Here is a 15,386-nt window from a genome sequence, read left to right on the forward strand (position 1 = left end):
GCAGTGAAGACACCGCGGTGAGTAGAATTAAGTACGTCGACCTTAGCTACGTTATTCACGTAGCTGAAGTTGCTTAACTTAGATCGATCCCCTGCTCCCCAGTGTAGACCAGGCCTTACATACAAAAATTATATTACATATTACAGCAACATTTGGAGTTTGACAAACTGAAAAAAAAAGAATTAAAGATATCACTTCGTCCTTACTCTTCCCTGCTGCGCTTAGTTATTGAGGCACACATGGTGTTTAACATTATGCCTAGTTCACAGACTCCTGTGGTATCTCAGCATGTCCGAGTAAGTGAAGGATAAGGCAATGGATTTAAATGAAGACCTTTACATTAAAGGTGAACTTCAAGTGTGTATACATATATATATTTCAAAGTTAAACTGCAAAATGCAGCAAATCATAAGGCTACGAAAGGTATTCAGCACAGCATAATTTATTAAAATCTCGCTTTTCAGGTTCTGCCACATCTGGACCTGTGCCAGCTCCTATTTTCCATGATGCCCCAGCACAGTTTCTACAGCAAATCTTACTTAACATATAATCTGCTGGAAAATGGAGACAACCTAGATGGTAGTGTTGTCAAACACCCAGCCTGGAGGTTGGATCTAGCCTGTTTAAGGCATTTATCCAGCCTACTAACAGATTCAAATTCTGTAGAAAGCAAGATTTCATTAAAATAATGTTTCTTGCCCTTAGGGCTTTAAAAAAATGCCAAATGTGATCTGATGGTAAACAAATCGCAAACCAATATAATGCTGTCATCCTGGGTAACTTCCCCATTCATGACATTAGGTTCTGAAAGTCCAATTATTAAAAGTTAAGAGTTTCAAATAATTTACATGCACAACTGTGTGTCTCATTTAAACATTAACTGCAATAGTGTGTGCAAATCAGATAACTGCACATGTATAAAAATCAAACAAAAATAGTGCCCAAGTATGATTTTTTTTCCGCACAGCACTGAGGGATGCTGAATGCAACAATAACCGTACAAGCGAAACATTTAATTCTGGCGTAAGGCCCATATTCTCTATCTTTGTGCAAAGCCATCATCATCACTGGGAAACCAACTACAGATCAATGAATGTAGACAGACTTAACTCTGTAGAACAGGCAGGCCCACACACAGTAACTAAAAGTGTAATTTTACTCTCTTCACAGAATGAATTTCACTCCCATGAGATTGGGGGTAAAGCAAGCCCTGTTTTTTTTAAACAGTATATCACGTTTTCTGAAACACTTAGTAGTTTTATATAATGTGTGAAAACCAAGACATGTCTTATCCTGTATGTTGGCTCTAATCTCCAGCAGCAGAAAGTATGGTGTAAAATCACCAAATTCAGGAGCTAGGGCAAATCCAGGCATAAGAGACCTAAACTAAAATGATACATAAATGATAGATATATTGAATAGCCTTCCTAGCCTGGTGGTTTTGGTCATTTAGCATATATTTCTGCAGGTTTTCAACTTCTCTTAATATATACACATTTGCAGGGCACCTTCAGGGTTTTTTTTTCTTTTTAATGTTAAGTATAAAGAAACAATTACACACATACAAAATGGGAAATGACTGCCTAGGAAGGAGTACTGCAGAAGGGGATCTGGGGGTCATAGTGGATCACAAGCTAAATATGAGTCAACAGTGTAACGCTGTTGCACAAAAAGAAAACATCATCCTGGGATGTATTAGCAGGACTGTTGTAAGCAAGACAAGAGAAGGAATTATTCTGCTCTACTCCGCGCTGATTAGGCCTCAATTGGAGTATTGTGTCCAGTTCTGGGTGCCACACTTCAGGAAAGATGTGGGCACATTGGAGAAAGTCCAGAGGAGAGCAACAAAAATGATTAAAGATCTAGAAAACATGGCCTATGAGGAAAGATTGAAAACATTGGTGTTTTTTAGTCTGGAGAAGAGAAGACTGAGGGGGGACATGATAACAATTTTCAAGTACATAAAAGATTATTACAAGGAGAAAGGTGAAAAAAATGTTCTCTTTAACCTCTGAGGATAGGACAAGAAGCAATGGGCTTAAATTGCAGCAATGGCGGTTTAGGTTGGAAACTGGAAAACACTTTCTGCCAAGGTGGTTAAGCACTGGAACAAACTGCCTAGGGAGGGTGTGGAATCTGCATCACTGGAGGTTTTTTAGAACAGGTTAGACAAACACCTCTCACTGGAGGTTTTTAAGAACACATTAGACAAACGCCTGTCAGGAATGGTCTAGTTTTTCTGTAGTCTTGCCTTGAGTGCTGGGGACTGGACTAGAATACCCAATGAGGTCCCTTCCAGTCCTACACTTCTATAATTCTAAATTAAAATCTCTTGTTGGGACTTTATTTGTTTTGGGATAACTATGAGCTTGGTACTGGTTGCTTCCACTGGCAGCAAGTTATCTATTTGTTGTCAATTTTTTTAAATTTGCTACAGAATCTTTTTGTATAAATCACTACACAATGGTATGCTTTGTTAGCAATAAGCATTTCAGAACTCTTACAACATAAAGGTTTTAGCAGGATTTGATCACTCTGAGTTCTGGGTGACAGCTGAGAGAGGCTCTCTGCCCTCAATGGAAGCAAACAGTATATATTAATTTCACTAAACTTATTTAGCCTTTCATGTATTTTATAATGTTTTAGCATTAAGTAACCCACTTGAAATTAAAAAAAAATACAGAAGAAACTAGCTCATGGCAAAGATGTAAGGATTTTTATTTTTCCTAATGATAAAACATGAATTTTAACAGGAAACATGCCTTTCTGTAATGATCTAAAACAAAATGAAACAATTAAAAAACACAAAATCCATTTTGCTGCCAGATTCGGTATTCTAATATTCAAGATTTAAGAACCAACCAAGGGCTTGTCGGTTAGCACGTGGCAAGACAGGGTATGAATATACAGCAGGGGTCGGCAACCTTTCAGAAGTGGTGTGCCGAGTCTTCATTTATTCACTCTAATTTAAGGTTTTGCATGCCAGTAATACATTTTAACGTTTTTAGAAGGTCTCTTTCTATAAGTCTATAATATATAACTAAACTATTGTTGTATATAAAGTAAATAAGGCTTTTAAAATGTTTAAGAAGCTTTGTTTAAAATTAAATTAAAATGCAGAGCCCCCCGGACCCGTGGCCAGGACCTGGGCAGTGTGAGTGCCACTGAAAATCAGCTTGCATGCCGCCTTCGGCACCCGTGCCATAGGTTGCTTACCCCTGATATATAGCATGTGAGCCTGCCATGCGGATCATGCTACTGCACACTAACAATTCTGACTATGGTATATTTAGTGTGCAGTAGCAGAGTCCACATGGCCAATTAGGGTGTGGCAAGCTAGAGCACGGTACATTCACCCGAATTGCTGCACATTAAATGACCATGCAGACAAGCCTTTATACACAAACTTTCCCCAGCAGAGAGTAAGTGAAAGTAGGTGAGCCTCCTGCCCTGTATGCAAGCACTCTGCTGGCGGACAGAATTTTATACTCTTTCATTAACATATGCACCATCTGACTGGCTTTGGTTATTTGGGTTGCATTTTGTGTTGTTTGTTCGTTCCTTATTCTATACCACAGGCTGTGAACATTGGATCAGCAAAGGCAGAGTAGGTTGGCTGTAGATCCAGTACAGAGGCAAGAGAAAAAACTTGTATGGTTTGTGGGAAGTTTTAATTAAGACAATACACTGACAATTATCAAAGATTTGTATTGCACTAGTGCCTAAAGACCACAACCAGGTTGGTTCTCCATTTGGCTAGGCATTGTAGAAACAAATAATAGATGACAATATTTCCCAAAAAGCTACTTGGTACTTGGTCTAACATGTTCTCTGTCCATTACTGTTTGTCTATCTTGTCCATTTAAGTTCCAGTTCTCCAGGGAGCTCCTTGGTGGCAGAACACTTAACCAGATGGCGCCCCCCGGAAGTCTGTGGGGCTTTGCACAGATGAAGGGGGTCTACCAACATGAAGCTCAGTGCAGGATTGGGGTCTTGGAAGGTAGACTAGAATAGGGAACCACGTCTTCCTTATATGTTTGTACAATGCCTAGCACAAGGGTTCCCTGATCCCGCTTGGGAACTTTGCATTCTATTACAATATAAATAACTGGGAGTAACATAAATATTATACACATACATCAAAAAGGAGGCTCATAAAAACATACAAGGAGACTCCTACTGAAGAGACTTTATGGGACACCACATTTACTTGTGCAAATCACTGTAATTCTGAAACTTACCATGTCATGTTACCAGGTTAGACATGTCAGCTTATTGTTATGTTAGTCCCAAGATTTTATGTATGTTTTATTTAACTGCAAATGTAATGTGAATATATGAAGCCATATGAATCAGATGTTTGGACATACCTGTGGGGCATATCCAGGAGGCACATAAATAGGAGGCACTGAACCATTTGGGGACATCATTGGAACCTGAGCAGGACCTAAATGGGTTACAGAAGTATTTCAGTACAGCACAGTTTAACAAACTTTAAAAGTTCTAAGTCCATTCTGAATTTCAATATCTCTGCAAAGAAATAAACAAGATAACATGGACAACAGAGCACATGGGCTGTAAAGATAAAATTATAGTGAAGGGTACTCAGTTCATATGAACAACAGATATGGCGCATAAAAACAATATTTCCCTGTAAATATTTCCCTCTTTCTGGAAATAAAGCTTCTTTTTTTAAATACACAAAGCTATAATCACCAACAGTAATCATTAAAAGGAAGAGAAATCCATGTGTATTCTTCCTAGGAAAATATTTGAGGAGGATGGTTTTGTGGCAAAAGCACAGGATTGGGAGCGTGGAGCTCTGTGTTCTATTCTCAACTTTGCAACAGACTTTCTGGGTAATCTTAGGGAAAGTAAAATGCGTAGGCTGATTTTCAGAGGTGCTGAGCACCCAGAACTCCCAACTATTTCAAAGGAGTTACAAAAGGAATGAATTTGATTCTTTATCTGTAAAACCAGGATAATACTTTTCTGCCCCAAAAGAGTGTTCTTATTCTTAGACTTAGGACATTAATGCTTCTAAACTGTGTTCAGATCAGCAAATGCAAGGTGCTAAGTAAATGCCAAGTATTATCTGTATAAGAAGATTAATCCATCCTATTGTTGGTAAGCAAAGATGCTAGAAGAAAAATCAAGGTAATTCTGCCTGAATGCGAAAAACTGGGCCAGAGCAACAAAAATATTTCTGAACTTAGTGTCTGATCAAATTTGAAAACTTTATACAATATCCTCAACATAAAACATGCAATGCTATAAATGTTTTAATCTGCAAAGAAGCTCAGTTTTACTTTCTGTGTAATTGGTAGTCCATGACTTTGACAGCAAAGAAACATTCTCTATCTAATTTCAAGAGCAAGGTCTTTAGTTGCAGATGGGAAAAGATGGGTTAAAAGCCAACTTTAATGTAGCCTTTTCCATATTTTGTTTAACTCGGAATTACAAATTTTCTTCAGCAACTGAAGCAGTGGGAGTTCTGCTGGAGTAAGGAGTGTTGAAGAGGACCATAAATAAATATAATAAATATATAAGCCTACAATGGGTTGCTACTGTCCCTAACCTTAAAACAGTCTGTCTTAAACAGAATATTTCAGAAGAAAAACAAGGATGGAACTACTTAAAAAATAAAGTCAATAGCAAAAGCTGCAGGCATATTAAATGTATCATCAGCCTAAAACAGAATATACTTTACATTTTTAAATAAAAATAAGGGGTCTTTTCTTTGCTGCTTGTATCTTGTAGCCATTTATACTCAAGAAAAATGTTTTCAAAGTGGATACAAAATGATACCACTCTGCTTTAAACCACTCACTTTAAACAAATATAAATGACTACACAAGTTATAAGTCAGTTGAGAATCATGCCCACAGTTCTTCATGCTGCTCATGTCTAATTAAAACCCTTCCATTCTAGTTGCTCCAGAAACTCTGGTGATGCACATCTGTGAAGAAAGATATATAGTATGCATATAGATGGTAAGCACATCAATGGATGTTTACTTTTGCTGCATCTGGCCAAATTGAGTGTTCTGAACAGCAAATTATACTTCATTCGGAAGACCACCAATTTTGTGTATTTAATGCCTTTCTGTCTTGACTGATATAAGCAGCAGTTTTCTCCAAAGCCAATACAAAAGTTGCCATATGGTGGCATTAACACATTGCTCCCAACACAGCCACGTTCACAAACCACCTACTCCCCCAGCAGTCAGAAAATAAGAGACTCAAGGCAATTTATTAACTTGAATGAGTCCCACTTGTGGTGTTAGCATTAAGACAAGGTGCTAACTTTGAAATATTTATATCCTGACTTTAAAATTCGGAAGATTTAAAAATAGAGAAAAGATGGTTTCTTCTCACTCAGGCTGTAACGGTGAACTCCATTATACTTCTGATTAGGTTTTTAAATCATTGTAAAATGTAATAAATGGTAGATAAAATTAAAAAAAAAAAAGAGCTTGGCAGAGTTCCTTGCTGTGATGTTTTTGCCAGAAATCATGGTACTGCTAGCATGACTTGAGAAAAAAAAAAAGTTTTTTTTTGTGAGAGCTTAAGATAAAATGCTAACGCCAGATTTTTAGAAATATAAAATTGGGGTTTTTTTTGTTTTTACAACTAACGTGAAGATCTTGGTTTTATTTAGGCATAATACATTGTAAAAGGAACTCTTATGTTTCTATTTGTTATTGCTTCAAGTTACTTGTTAGACTGTTGATAAGTATAGATGACAAATTTACTGTTCCTAGCCATGAAATACAGTAATGATGTCACATTATCAGCCAATAATGACATTATTAGGATGTGTTAACATTTTAATTTTTTAGAGTGTATACAAATGAAATTCTGCTTTAGAAAGTGTTTCCTTAATATGATTATATTTGATTATTAATGTTAAAGGTTTGTATTATCTAAATTGCTAGTCTGGAATCTTCTATATATTGCAACATGCTGAATCTCATTATGAAAGTAAAATTGAAGGACACAAAGAAAAAAATCTGATATAAATATTCTATAGTTTAAAACAGTGGTGCCCAACCTTATCACATAGGAGGCCCACAGAAACCTACACACAAACTTGTGTGGCCCAAACAGATTCTACATATTTTAATATGATTTAAAGTCACCTGTATTGATTTATATTTTAAGTTCAGCTTGTTTTGTATGTATTTAGATAGAAATAATGTATGTACAGTATTGTCTATTTACACTCTTGTGTAAACTAAAATTATGTAAACATGACGACAAACTGCTAATAAATTGTACGTTAGTATATTGTGTTGAAGCAGGCTGCAGGCCTTATGAAATGCTCTGGTGGACTGTGTACAGCTGCAGGCCGTAGGTTGGATACTCCTGGTTTAAAATATAATTGCCTGAAAAATGCCTTATCACACACTAAAAATATCATATTAAAACAAAAGACACATGTTTTCCCATACTTTCAATAGTGCCATTGTATCAGAATGTCTACATTTCCCTTAAATTATTATGGCAGACGTAGCTTGTAATTTTTTTTTTTTTTGGTGTGCATTTTACCCCAAAGGGAAATGAAGAGATGGTGGTAGGGAACAAGTCTCCTGAGACATTTGTTACAGAGTTCGTGAAAATTAAGAACACTTGCAAGAAGCAGTGAAACCTAAACACAACAGCTTAGGTCATATCAACTGTATCAGGTTGCTTAAAATCTTGAGCGTGCCTATTTGAACATAATGTAAAAGAAAATGTATCATGACTCTTACAATCACTATAAAGAGGGAAACAAAATTAATATGATGTATGCTTTCTACTGTCCCAGACATAATTTAATCGTATGACAATACATTTCAAACCTGTAAACTTCAAAATATTGAAAAAAACTTATTTAATCAGCTATGCAATCAGTTTTCTTAGTTTTTAAATCTCACTTTCTCATTCAATTTTGAATTCAGTAAAGAAATTGTAAACTTAAATGGACTGAATTTTCAACATAAAAACCAAACATTTTATCAGTCTATAAACAAAGATTCTTTCTGGGCAGTAACAGTATATAATAGTGCTCTTATAAAACTAATATTCATAAAGTCCTCAAAATGCAATACTAGCTTCTAATGTTATGTTCTGACAGACAGGGAGGTCCTTAAAACAGGATACACAGTGATACACATTAATCTACTGAACCCACATAATAATAAAGACAATTCATAATTTTACATACCACCAGATCTATGTTTAAATGTACCAACCCTTTTCTACCTTTTGTAGCTATTATATATCTGGCATCTGCTGAAAACACAGGCTGGGTTTAGATTTATGTAATGCTTTTCATGTTTTAACACAAAAGCAGAACTCTCTTTCAAAATACAGTCAGCAAATCTTACCACTCATTTTGTTTTTACTGTAATAGCAGAAGAGTAAACAAGATCCAGTGATCCAAGGTTGGACACGTTAGCTGCTTTAATTGGGAGAATGCTTTCGTTTTTGTGCTGGTTGAGGAAAAGCTCCTTTGACCGAGTCACATGATCATCACATGACTTACTGAGAAAGGAAAAAAGGGAAGCTTCAGGTATGCAGCAGAGTGATTTGTTCTTGTAAAGACTACACTTCTTTTTCTGTGATAAGATTTTTATCTTTTAAAGTATGTACTAAAAGTGGATCCAAAAGCTTGTCAAAACAAGTGGTAAAAGTAGCTCATTTTAAAGAAGATGACAACTGTTCTCAGTGGAATACCCCTCAGAGAAACACTTCATTTACTGTTTTACATGATGTATACTCTGATTTTTTTTTGCAATCTATTAAGTACTACATAATCTGATGTGATTATTTACAGAAGTTCTTATAATTGAAAGATTTTTACATTTTAATTAACAGAATTAAGTTTTAAAGAATTACTTTAACCACATATTTTCTGATTAGGAGGGTTTACCTTTAGCTGATAATCAGTGAACCCTTGGGGAAGCAGGTACATACAAATACTTCTTTTTAAAAAAACACTATTTTGACACCATGTTTAGCAAGCTGCAGTAGTTGTGATACTAATCTGTGTGGATGCTGCAGGTCATGAACACTGCTATACTTAGCATTAGTCTAATGTGAACAAGGATGAATCACTCTCTCTCTGTTATTCCCAGGAGGAAATAGTGTTCAGGATTTACTGCAGCACATTAGTTTAACTATGTCTCTGTAACTGAACACCCACACTTTGACATCACACAGGCAATGATATGCATCACTGACGCAAGCACTGCCAGGATCAAATACAAAGGCCACAGCAGTTGAAACAATACAGTGCACCACTGACGTAGCAGCATGCCCATCTAACATTGACAGACTGCAGTAAATCAATAGTCCCCGATGCCAGGAATAGTTGCACCACTCTTTCTTTATATAATAGCTAAGACTTGGAAGTTTTATTTTAGGCTTCCAGCAGCTACAGTAATTACAAGAGACAGCAGCAGCAACAACAAAAAACAAGAAGTCTATATCTCTTTAAATTCTGTCTGTAAGATATCATGAAGAATCATCTCTAAGTGACAGGCACTAAAAAGTGCTACAAAGAAAGAACTGAGAATTTTACTTATAATAAGCAGATAATATAATCCAAGTTTTGGACTTGAGCTGAGAAAGAGGCACCAGTAGGAGCTGTGAGCACTACAAGGATGTGGATAAACAGTGCTGTCAATCTAACACTTTCCATTAGCCCTAAATTCACACTGACAAAACACCTCCCTCCCCCCATCAGTCTAGCTTTGGCATCAAGGCTATGTAATAGCTGCTCGTAAACTGGGGTGGCCAATTTAAATATATACTTTTAAACTGAGTGTTAAATCTACCCATGAGTATATTGCAGTGAACAGGGAAGCTTATCTTATAAAAGAATAGTAGAAAGAATGCAAGGGGAAAACGCTCAAACAAAGCAGATACCTTCAGAATTGGAAAAACCCCATCAGCTTCATCCAAAGAGACTGAGGAATAATGGATCAAAGATCAGAGAGCTGTGAAGCGTGATCATCTCCAACCACTCCTGAAGAGTCCCTTCCAAAAACATCCCAGGCTTTTCCATGGGGGAGTACACACCCATTCAAACTGAGAAAATAAAAGGAGGCCATCAAATCCCCTCACAGAGGCAAATTGCCTGGAAAGGACAGATTCCTTGTAGGGTTTTACAATCAATAAACCAATCAACTCTGTCCTATATGGGCCCAAACCTTTGAGAAAACAGAAGATACAGGCTTCCTTGCCCAAAACATCAAATATACTTTTATTTCAATTATTTCTGCGACCATAATGCAATCTTTTTTGCCAGTTACAGGCCTACTCTTTAATCAATATAATCTTCAAAATATAAAATAAAATCTTGGACTTTGCAGCAGATGATCAGCCTCTAACTAGGGACATGTATGCCATCCAAGGTGCTTAGACAGATCTGTCGCACATTAGAGACTAATATCACTCTACCCCATCAAGCGATACATCTGAATGAGGAGGTATTCAATTAAATGGAATTATTATACAGTCTCTGTTCCAGACTCTCAAAATGTTCAGTTTGGGTCCTTTCTTTTATGGATAGTATCAAACTTGTCTTGAGTAACTATTGTGTGTCTATGCTAAACCCAGGGTTGTGAGTTCAATCCTTAAAGGGGCCATTTAGGGATTTGGGGCAAAAATCTGTCTGGGGATTAGTCCTGCTTTGAGCAGGGGGTTGGACTAGATGACCTCCTGAGGTCCCTTCCAACCCCGATATTCTATGATTCACTATGATTTACCACTTTCAATAAATTTATGTTAAATGTCTCCAGTCCTCTTATATCTTGTCCTGATCCAAATACCTGGCTATCACCAGGCATCACAAGGAGACAAATACAGTATATTAGACTGAACACAAGGAATTTTTCCATTTTAATGTTCTTATCCTCAGTTGTAAAAATCCAACTATGTTCACTGGCTCTTTAAAGTGATTAAACAGCAGTGTTTGTCTTACAGTTTGTTCTGACATAAAAAACTAACTGGGGAAAAAATGAAATACTCTCAGTTTCCCAAGATCACCTTTGTGTAGTGCTTACATGATAGGACTTTCACCATTTGCACATAATATTCAATAGGTGCATGTACAATAAGACTGAGGTGATTCCAAATTAATTAAACAACCAACCTGGCCACCTGAAGGGACTTAAAATAGCTCTTGCTAGGGAATATATATACATCATCTAAAAGATTTTAGCCACATAGTTCAGCATTTTTTTCCGTGTTTCCTCTTTCAGTCCTTCAAAAGAAAAAAGTTTTATTACCTGAAAAGGTCTTTTCTGTACCTTTATATCCAACTCTCTGCACTAAAGGGTTATTTCTTTCTGTCACAGCTTAGCAGGCTGCACTAATACCTAACTAAAGTTCAGATTTTTTTCGCATCTTCTGCTTTCTCAGGAAATAAGGGAATTTATTAATAATTAAAGAAAGAGATTTTGGGGTCCGTTCAAAAGCATCTGGCAGTCCAGATTTGGCCTGCAGTCCACAATTAACTAACCCTGATCTAAGGAAACCTCTTTCTCCAGTTGTGAATTTCTTAATACTCCAAAAAAAACCCCCAACAACCCAGAATAAAATCTGCATATAGGTAGGTCATGACTAAACAAATCAACTATACACATTATTGCTTGTATCCAAAATACTTATTTTCAGGGTGGGACATTCCAGAGTTATGACTGAAATTATATGGAAGATGCCTTTGGGAGGTAATGAACTTCTATTTTCTGTATTTTAATGTCTGATGGTATTTGACTATTAAACCACATATCTAGCTAGGAGGATAGGAGAAAGTCAGGAAGGCATCACTGCTCCAAGAAAGCAACACCCATAGGGTATGTCCAGAAAGTAGAAGGCATCCAAGTTGTGATACTTTGGTGAATAACCGCAGGAAAAGCCAAATATCTACCCTACAGATCTTTTCTTCAAAGGACATGTTTTCTCCTCTTTCTGTTCATAAAAATGTTATACATTTAAGTGAATTCACTTTGAATTGGGATCTGTTGAACTGTGTAGGTTTCAGAGATATACAAGAAAATCTAATGGTAGATTTGTATGCCCTATCTCCATTTTAATGACAATAAAGTACCACCAGTACTTCCCCTTCCTAGTAAACAGACTAGGGCAGAAACTGGGAAGACCATTTTCTGAGGTAAGTTGGAACAGAGGCAAAACTTACATAGCAGGAGGTGACAGGATAAGGATCTGTTTTTCATCAAGACAGAGTGGAGAAAAATTTGTAGGACAGAGCAGCTGGTTTACTAAATGATCTATCAGAAAAAGAGTGACAACTAGGTAATTGACATCATGAGTCTTGAATATTAAGGTGGCCTCCACTGATGAAGTTCTGGGACCAAAATGGCTGCTATCTAGTTCCCATTAAAAACAAAAAGGTTTAATGACAGCTGTCCCTATTTTTTTAAAACAAATAGCTCAATGTTCCTGTAAAATCTATTTCATTGAATGTATAGACATCATTCTCTTTCCATTAGCCAGTGAGTTTGCTTTTCTGACCAGATGAAAAGGTCTTTTGTCACAGCTGACAGAAGTGGAGATAAGTCCTTAAGAACTGATCTCATCCCCCTCCTCTGATCATAGACACTACATGGAATTACAGTTTAGCCCTCTAATGACAAAAGCAGATGGAATTTCCTGAATTCCAGTAAGCTGATGTGAAGATTCTACCTGTGTTCAGAACATTTGCTTTGTACTAGAAAGTGTTCAATGTGCACCTCTGAACTCTGCAGATTTGTATCTACAAGAACCTTTCATGTGTGTTCTTGAAGTCACATGTTTCTGGAAATAGTCTTTACTCCACCATTTGAAGGAGGATGAAAACTGTCTGAAGCAAATGGGATAAAACAGAAGAAGTTGTCCCAGATGCAAGCTCCCTCTGAGGCAACCCAAGCTGCACACAACAAGCTCAAAACCAGATCAAACAACATCCACGTATGACATTAAAAAAAAAAAAAAAAGAACTAGGAGATGATGGGCTCTCCACCCCCTCCTCTGTCCTTCCACGACAAGACAACTATATGAATACAATTATAGTATGCAACCCTTCCGAAGACAGAATGGAGAATGAAGTCTGGCTAAAACACTGATGATCTTAACATTTATTTTATTTGGCACCTGCATAACATGGTGATTGGTGTACTATTCATACTTATACAGCTAGATGAAATTCCTGATTCTGGCAATCACTTTTAAAGTAAACAGAGAGGAGTATAGTTTTCACTGATCAAACAACTTTATGGAACTCTTGTCCCAGGTCAATCAGCCCCAGGCTTTGGAACATCTGAAGAATCCAGGACATTGCTTTTTTGGTTAGACTTAAAAATTATGCTTCAACTAAATACTGAGAGGTACTATAATCTACATCACACACCTGACCTTTTCCCTAATGAAGTGGTTTCTACAATATCATTTAGGTCACAAAACTACCGCTGTTCCTCCCACTCCCCCAGGGGCAAACTTCAAATTCTGATGTTGACCCTGCAAAACCAGGGTTCCTGGGGATCTACGGATGCAAGAAAATCCCCTGGATTGACTGCCAAAAGCACTTTTAAAATCTATTTTTAACAGGTTTTACCATTTCAAGTCCAGAATTGGTTCTCCCCTTTCATCTTTTTTGGTTCTATAATGAAAAGGGAAAAGACTTCCTGATTCTATCATAGAATCAGAAAAGAGATAATAGAATCCTTTGCTTGTAATAAAAAAAATAATTTCCTTACACAAAGGCTCCACCTACCACGAATCAAATAACTAACAGAGACATTATAGAGGCACCAACCTGCTCTTTTCAATCTCAGTTCTACATCTTTCCAAACAAACTAATACAGACAGAAGTACAATTGTGGAAAGAAAGCAGATTTGCTACCTATAAATCAATCCTCAAGGTAAAGTGGGAAAGAAGTAGGATGGGGAAGAGAAAAATTACTGCTAGGGCTGTTGATTAATCGCAGTTAACTCACGTGATTAACTTGCAAAAATTAATCATGATTAATTGGTTTTAATTGCACTGTTAAACAATAGAATACCAATTGAAATTTATTAAATATTTTGGATGTTTTTCTACATTTTCATATATATTATATTCTGTGTTGTAATTGAAATCAAAGTGTATATTATTTTTATTACAAATATTTGCACTATTAAAATGATATACAAAAGATAGTATTTTTCACTTCACCTCATACAAGTACTGAAGTCCAATCTCTTTGTCGTGAAAGTGCAATTTACAAATATAGATTTTTTTGTTACATAACTGCACTCAAAAACAAAACAATGTAAAACTTCAGAGCCTACAAGTCCACTCAGTCCTACTTCTTGTTCAGCCAATTGCTAAGACCAACAAGTAGGTTTACATTTTCAGGAGATACTGCTGCCTGCTTCTTATTCACAATGTCACCTGAAAGTGAGAACAAGAGTTTGAATGGCACTGTTGTAGTTGCAAGGTATTTACATGCCAGATATGCTAAACAGTATGCCCCTTCAGGCTTTGGCCATAATTCCAGAGGACATGCTTCCATGCTGATGACGCTCATTAAAAAAATGTGTTAATTAAATTTGTGATTGAACTCCTTGGGGGAGAATTGTATGTCCTCTGCTCTGCTTTACCCGCATTCTGTCATATACAGTATTTCATGTTATAGCAGTCTCGGATGATGACCCAGCACATGTTGTTCATTTTAAGAACACTTTCACTGCAGATTTGACAAAAAGCAAAGAAGGTACCAATGTGAGATTTCTAAAGATACCTACAGCACTCGACCCAAGGTTTAAGAATCTGAAGTGCCTTCCAAAATCTGAGAGGGACGAGGTGTAGAGCATGTTTTCAGAAGTCTTAAAAGAGCAACACTCCAATACAGAAACTACAGAGCCTGAACTACCAAAAAAGAAATCAACCTTGTGTTGGTGGCATCTGACTCAGATAATGAAAAGGAACATGTGTTGGTCTGCACTGCTTTGGATTGTTATCGAGCAGAACCCATCATCAGCATGGACGCATGTCCCCTGGAATGGTGGTTGAAGCACGAAGAGGTATAAGAATCTTTAGTGCATCTGGCATGTAAACATCTTGCAATTCTGGCTACAACAGTACCATGAGAACGCCTGTTCTCACTATCAGGTGACACTGTAAACAAGAACCAGGCAATATTATCTCCTGCAAATGTAAGCAAACTTGTTTGTCTTAGCGATTGGCTGAACAAGGAGGAGGACTGCATGGACTTGCAGGCTCTAAAATTTTACATTGTTTTATTTTTGAATGCATTTTTTTGTACATAATTCTACATTTGTAAGTTCAACTTTCATGATAAAGAGTTTGCATTACTGTACTTGTATTACGTGAATTGAAAAATTTCTGTTGTTTTT

General features: G+C 36.7%; 1 protein-coding gene across 6 annotated transcripts in view; it reads right to left on the reverse strand.

Annotated features, from left to right (window-relative positions):
- The window catches only part of FNDC3A (fibronectin type III domain containing 3A), a 178,703-nt gene that overhangs the window by 75,194 nt on the left and 88,123 nt on the right, over positions 1 to 15,386 (reverse strand). For 3 of the 6 annotated variants that reach the window (XM_039532933.1, XM_039532928.1, XM_039532940.1), the window contains exon 4: positions 4,371 to 4,447. In XM_039532933.1, the coding sequence (XP_039388867.1) occupies positions 4,371 to 4,447 (77 nt within the window). Of the gene's footprint in view, positions 1 to 4,370; positions 4,448 to 8,371; positions 8,511 to 8,916; positions 9,027 to 9,914; positions 10,077 to 15,386 lie in introns of those variants that run through there. The other 3 variants (XM_039532951.1, XM_039532961.1, XM_039532944.1) reach the window with 3 other exon arrangements.

Source organism: Mauremys reevesii, linkage group 1 (assembly GCF_016161935.1).
Source record: "Mauremys reevesii isolate NIE-2019 linkage group 1, ASM1616193v1, whole genome shotgun sequence".
Taxonomy (NCBI): Eukaryota; Metazoa; Chordata; order Testudines; family Geoemydidae; genus Mauremys; species Mauremys reevesii.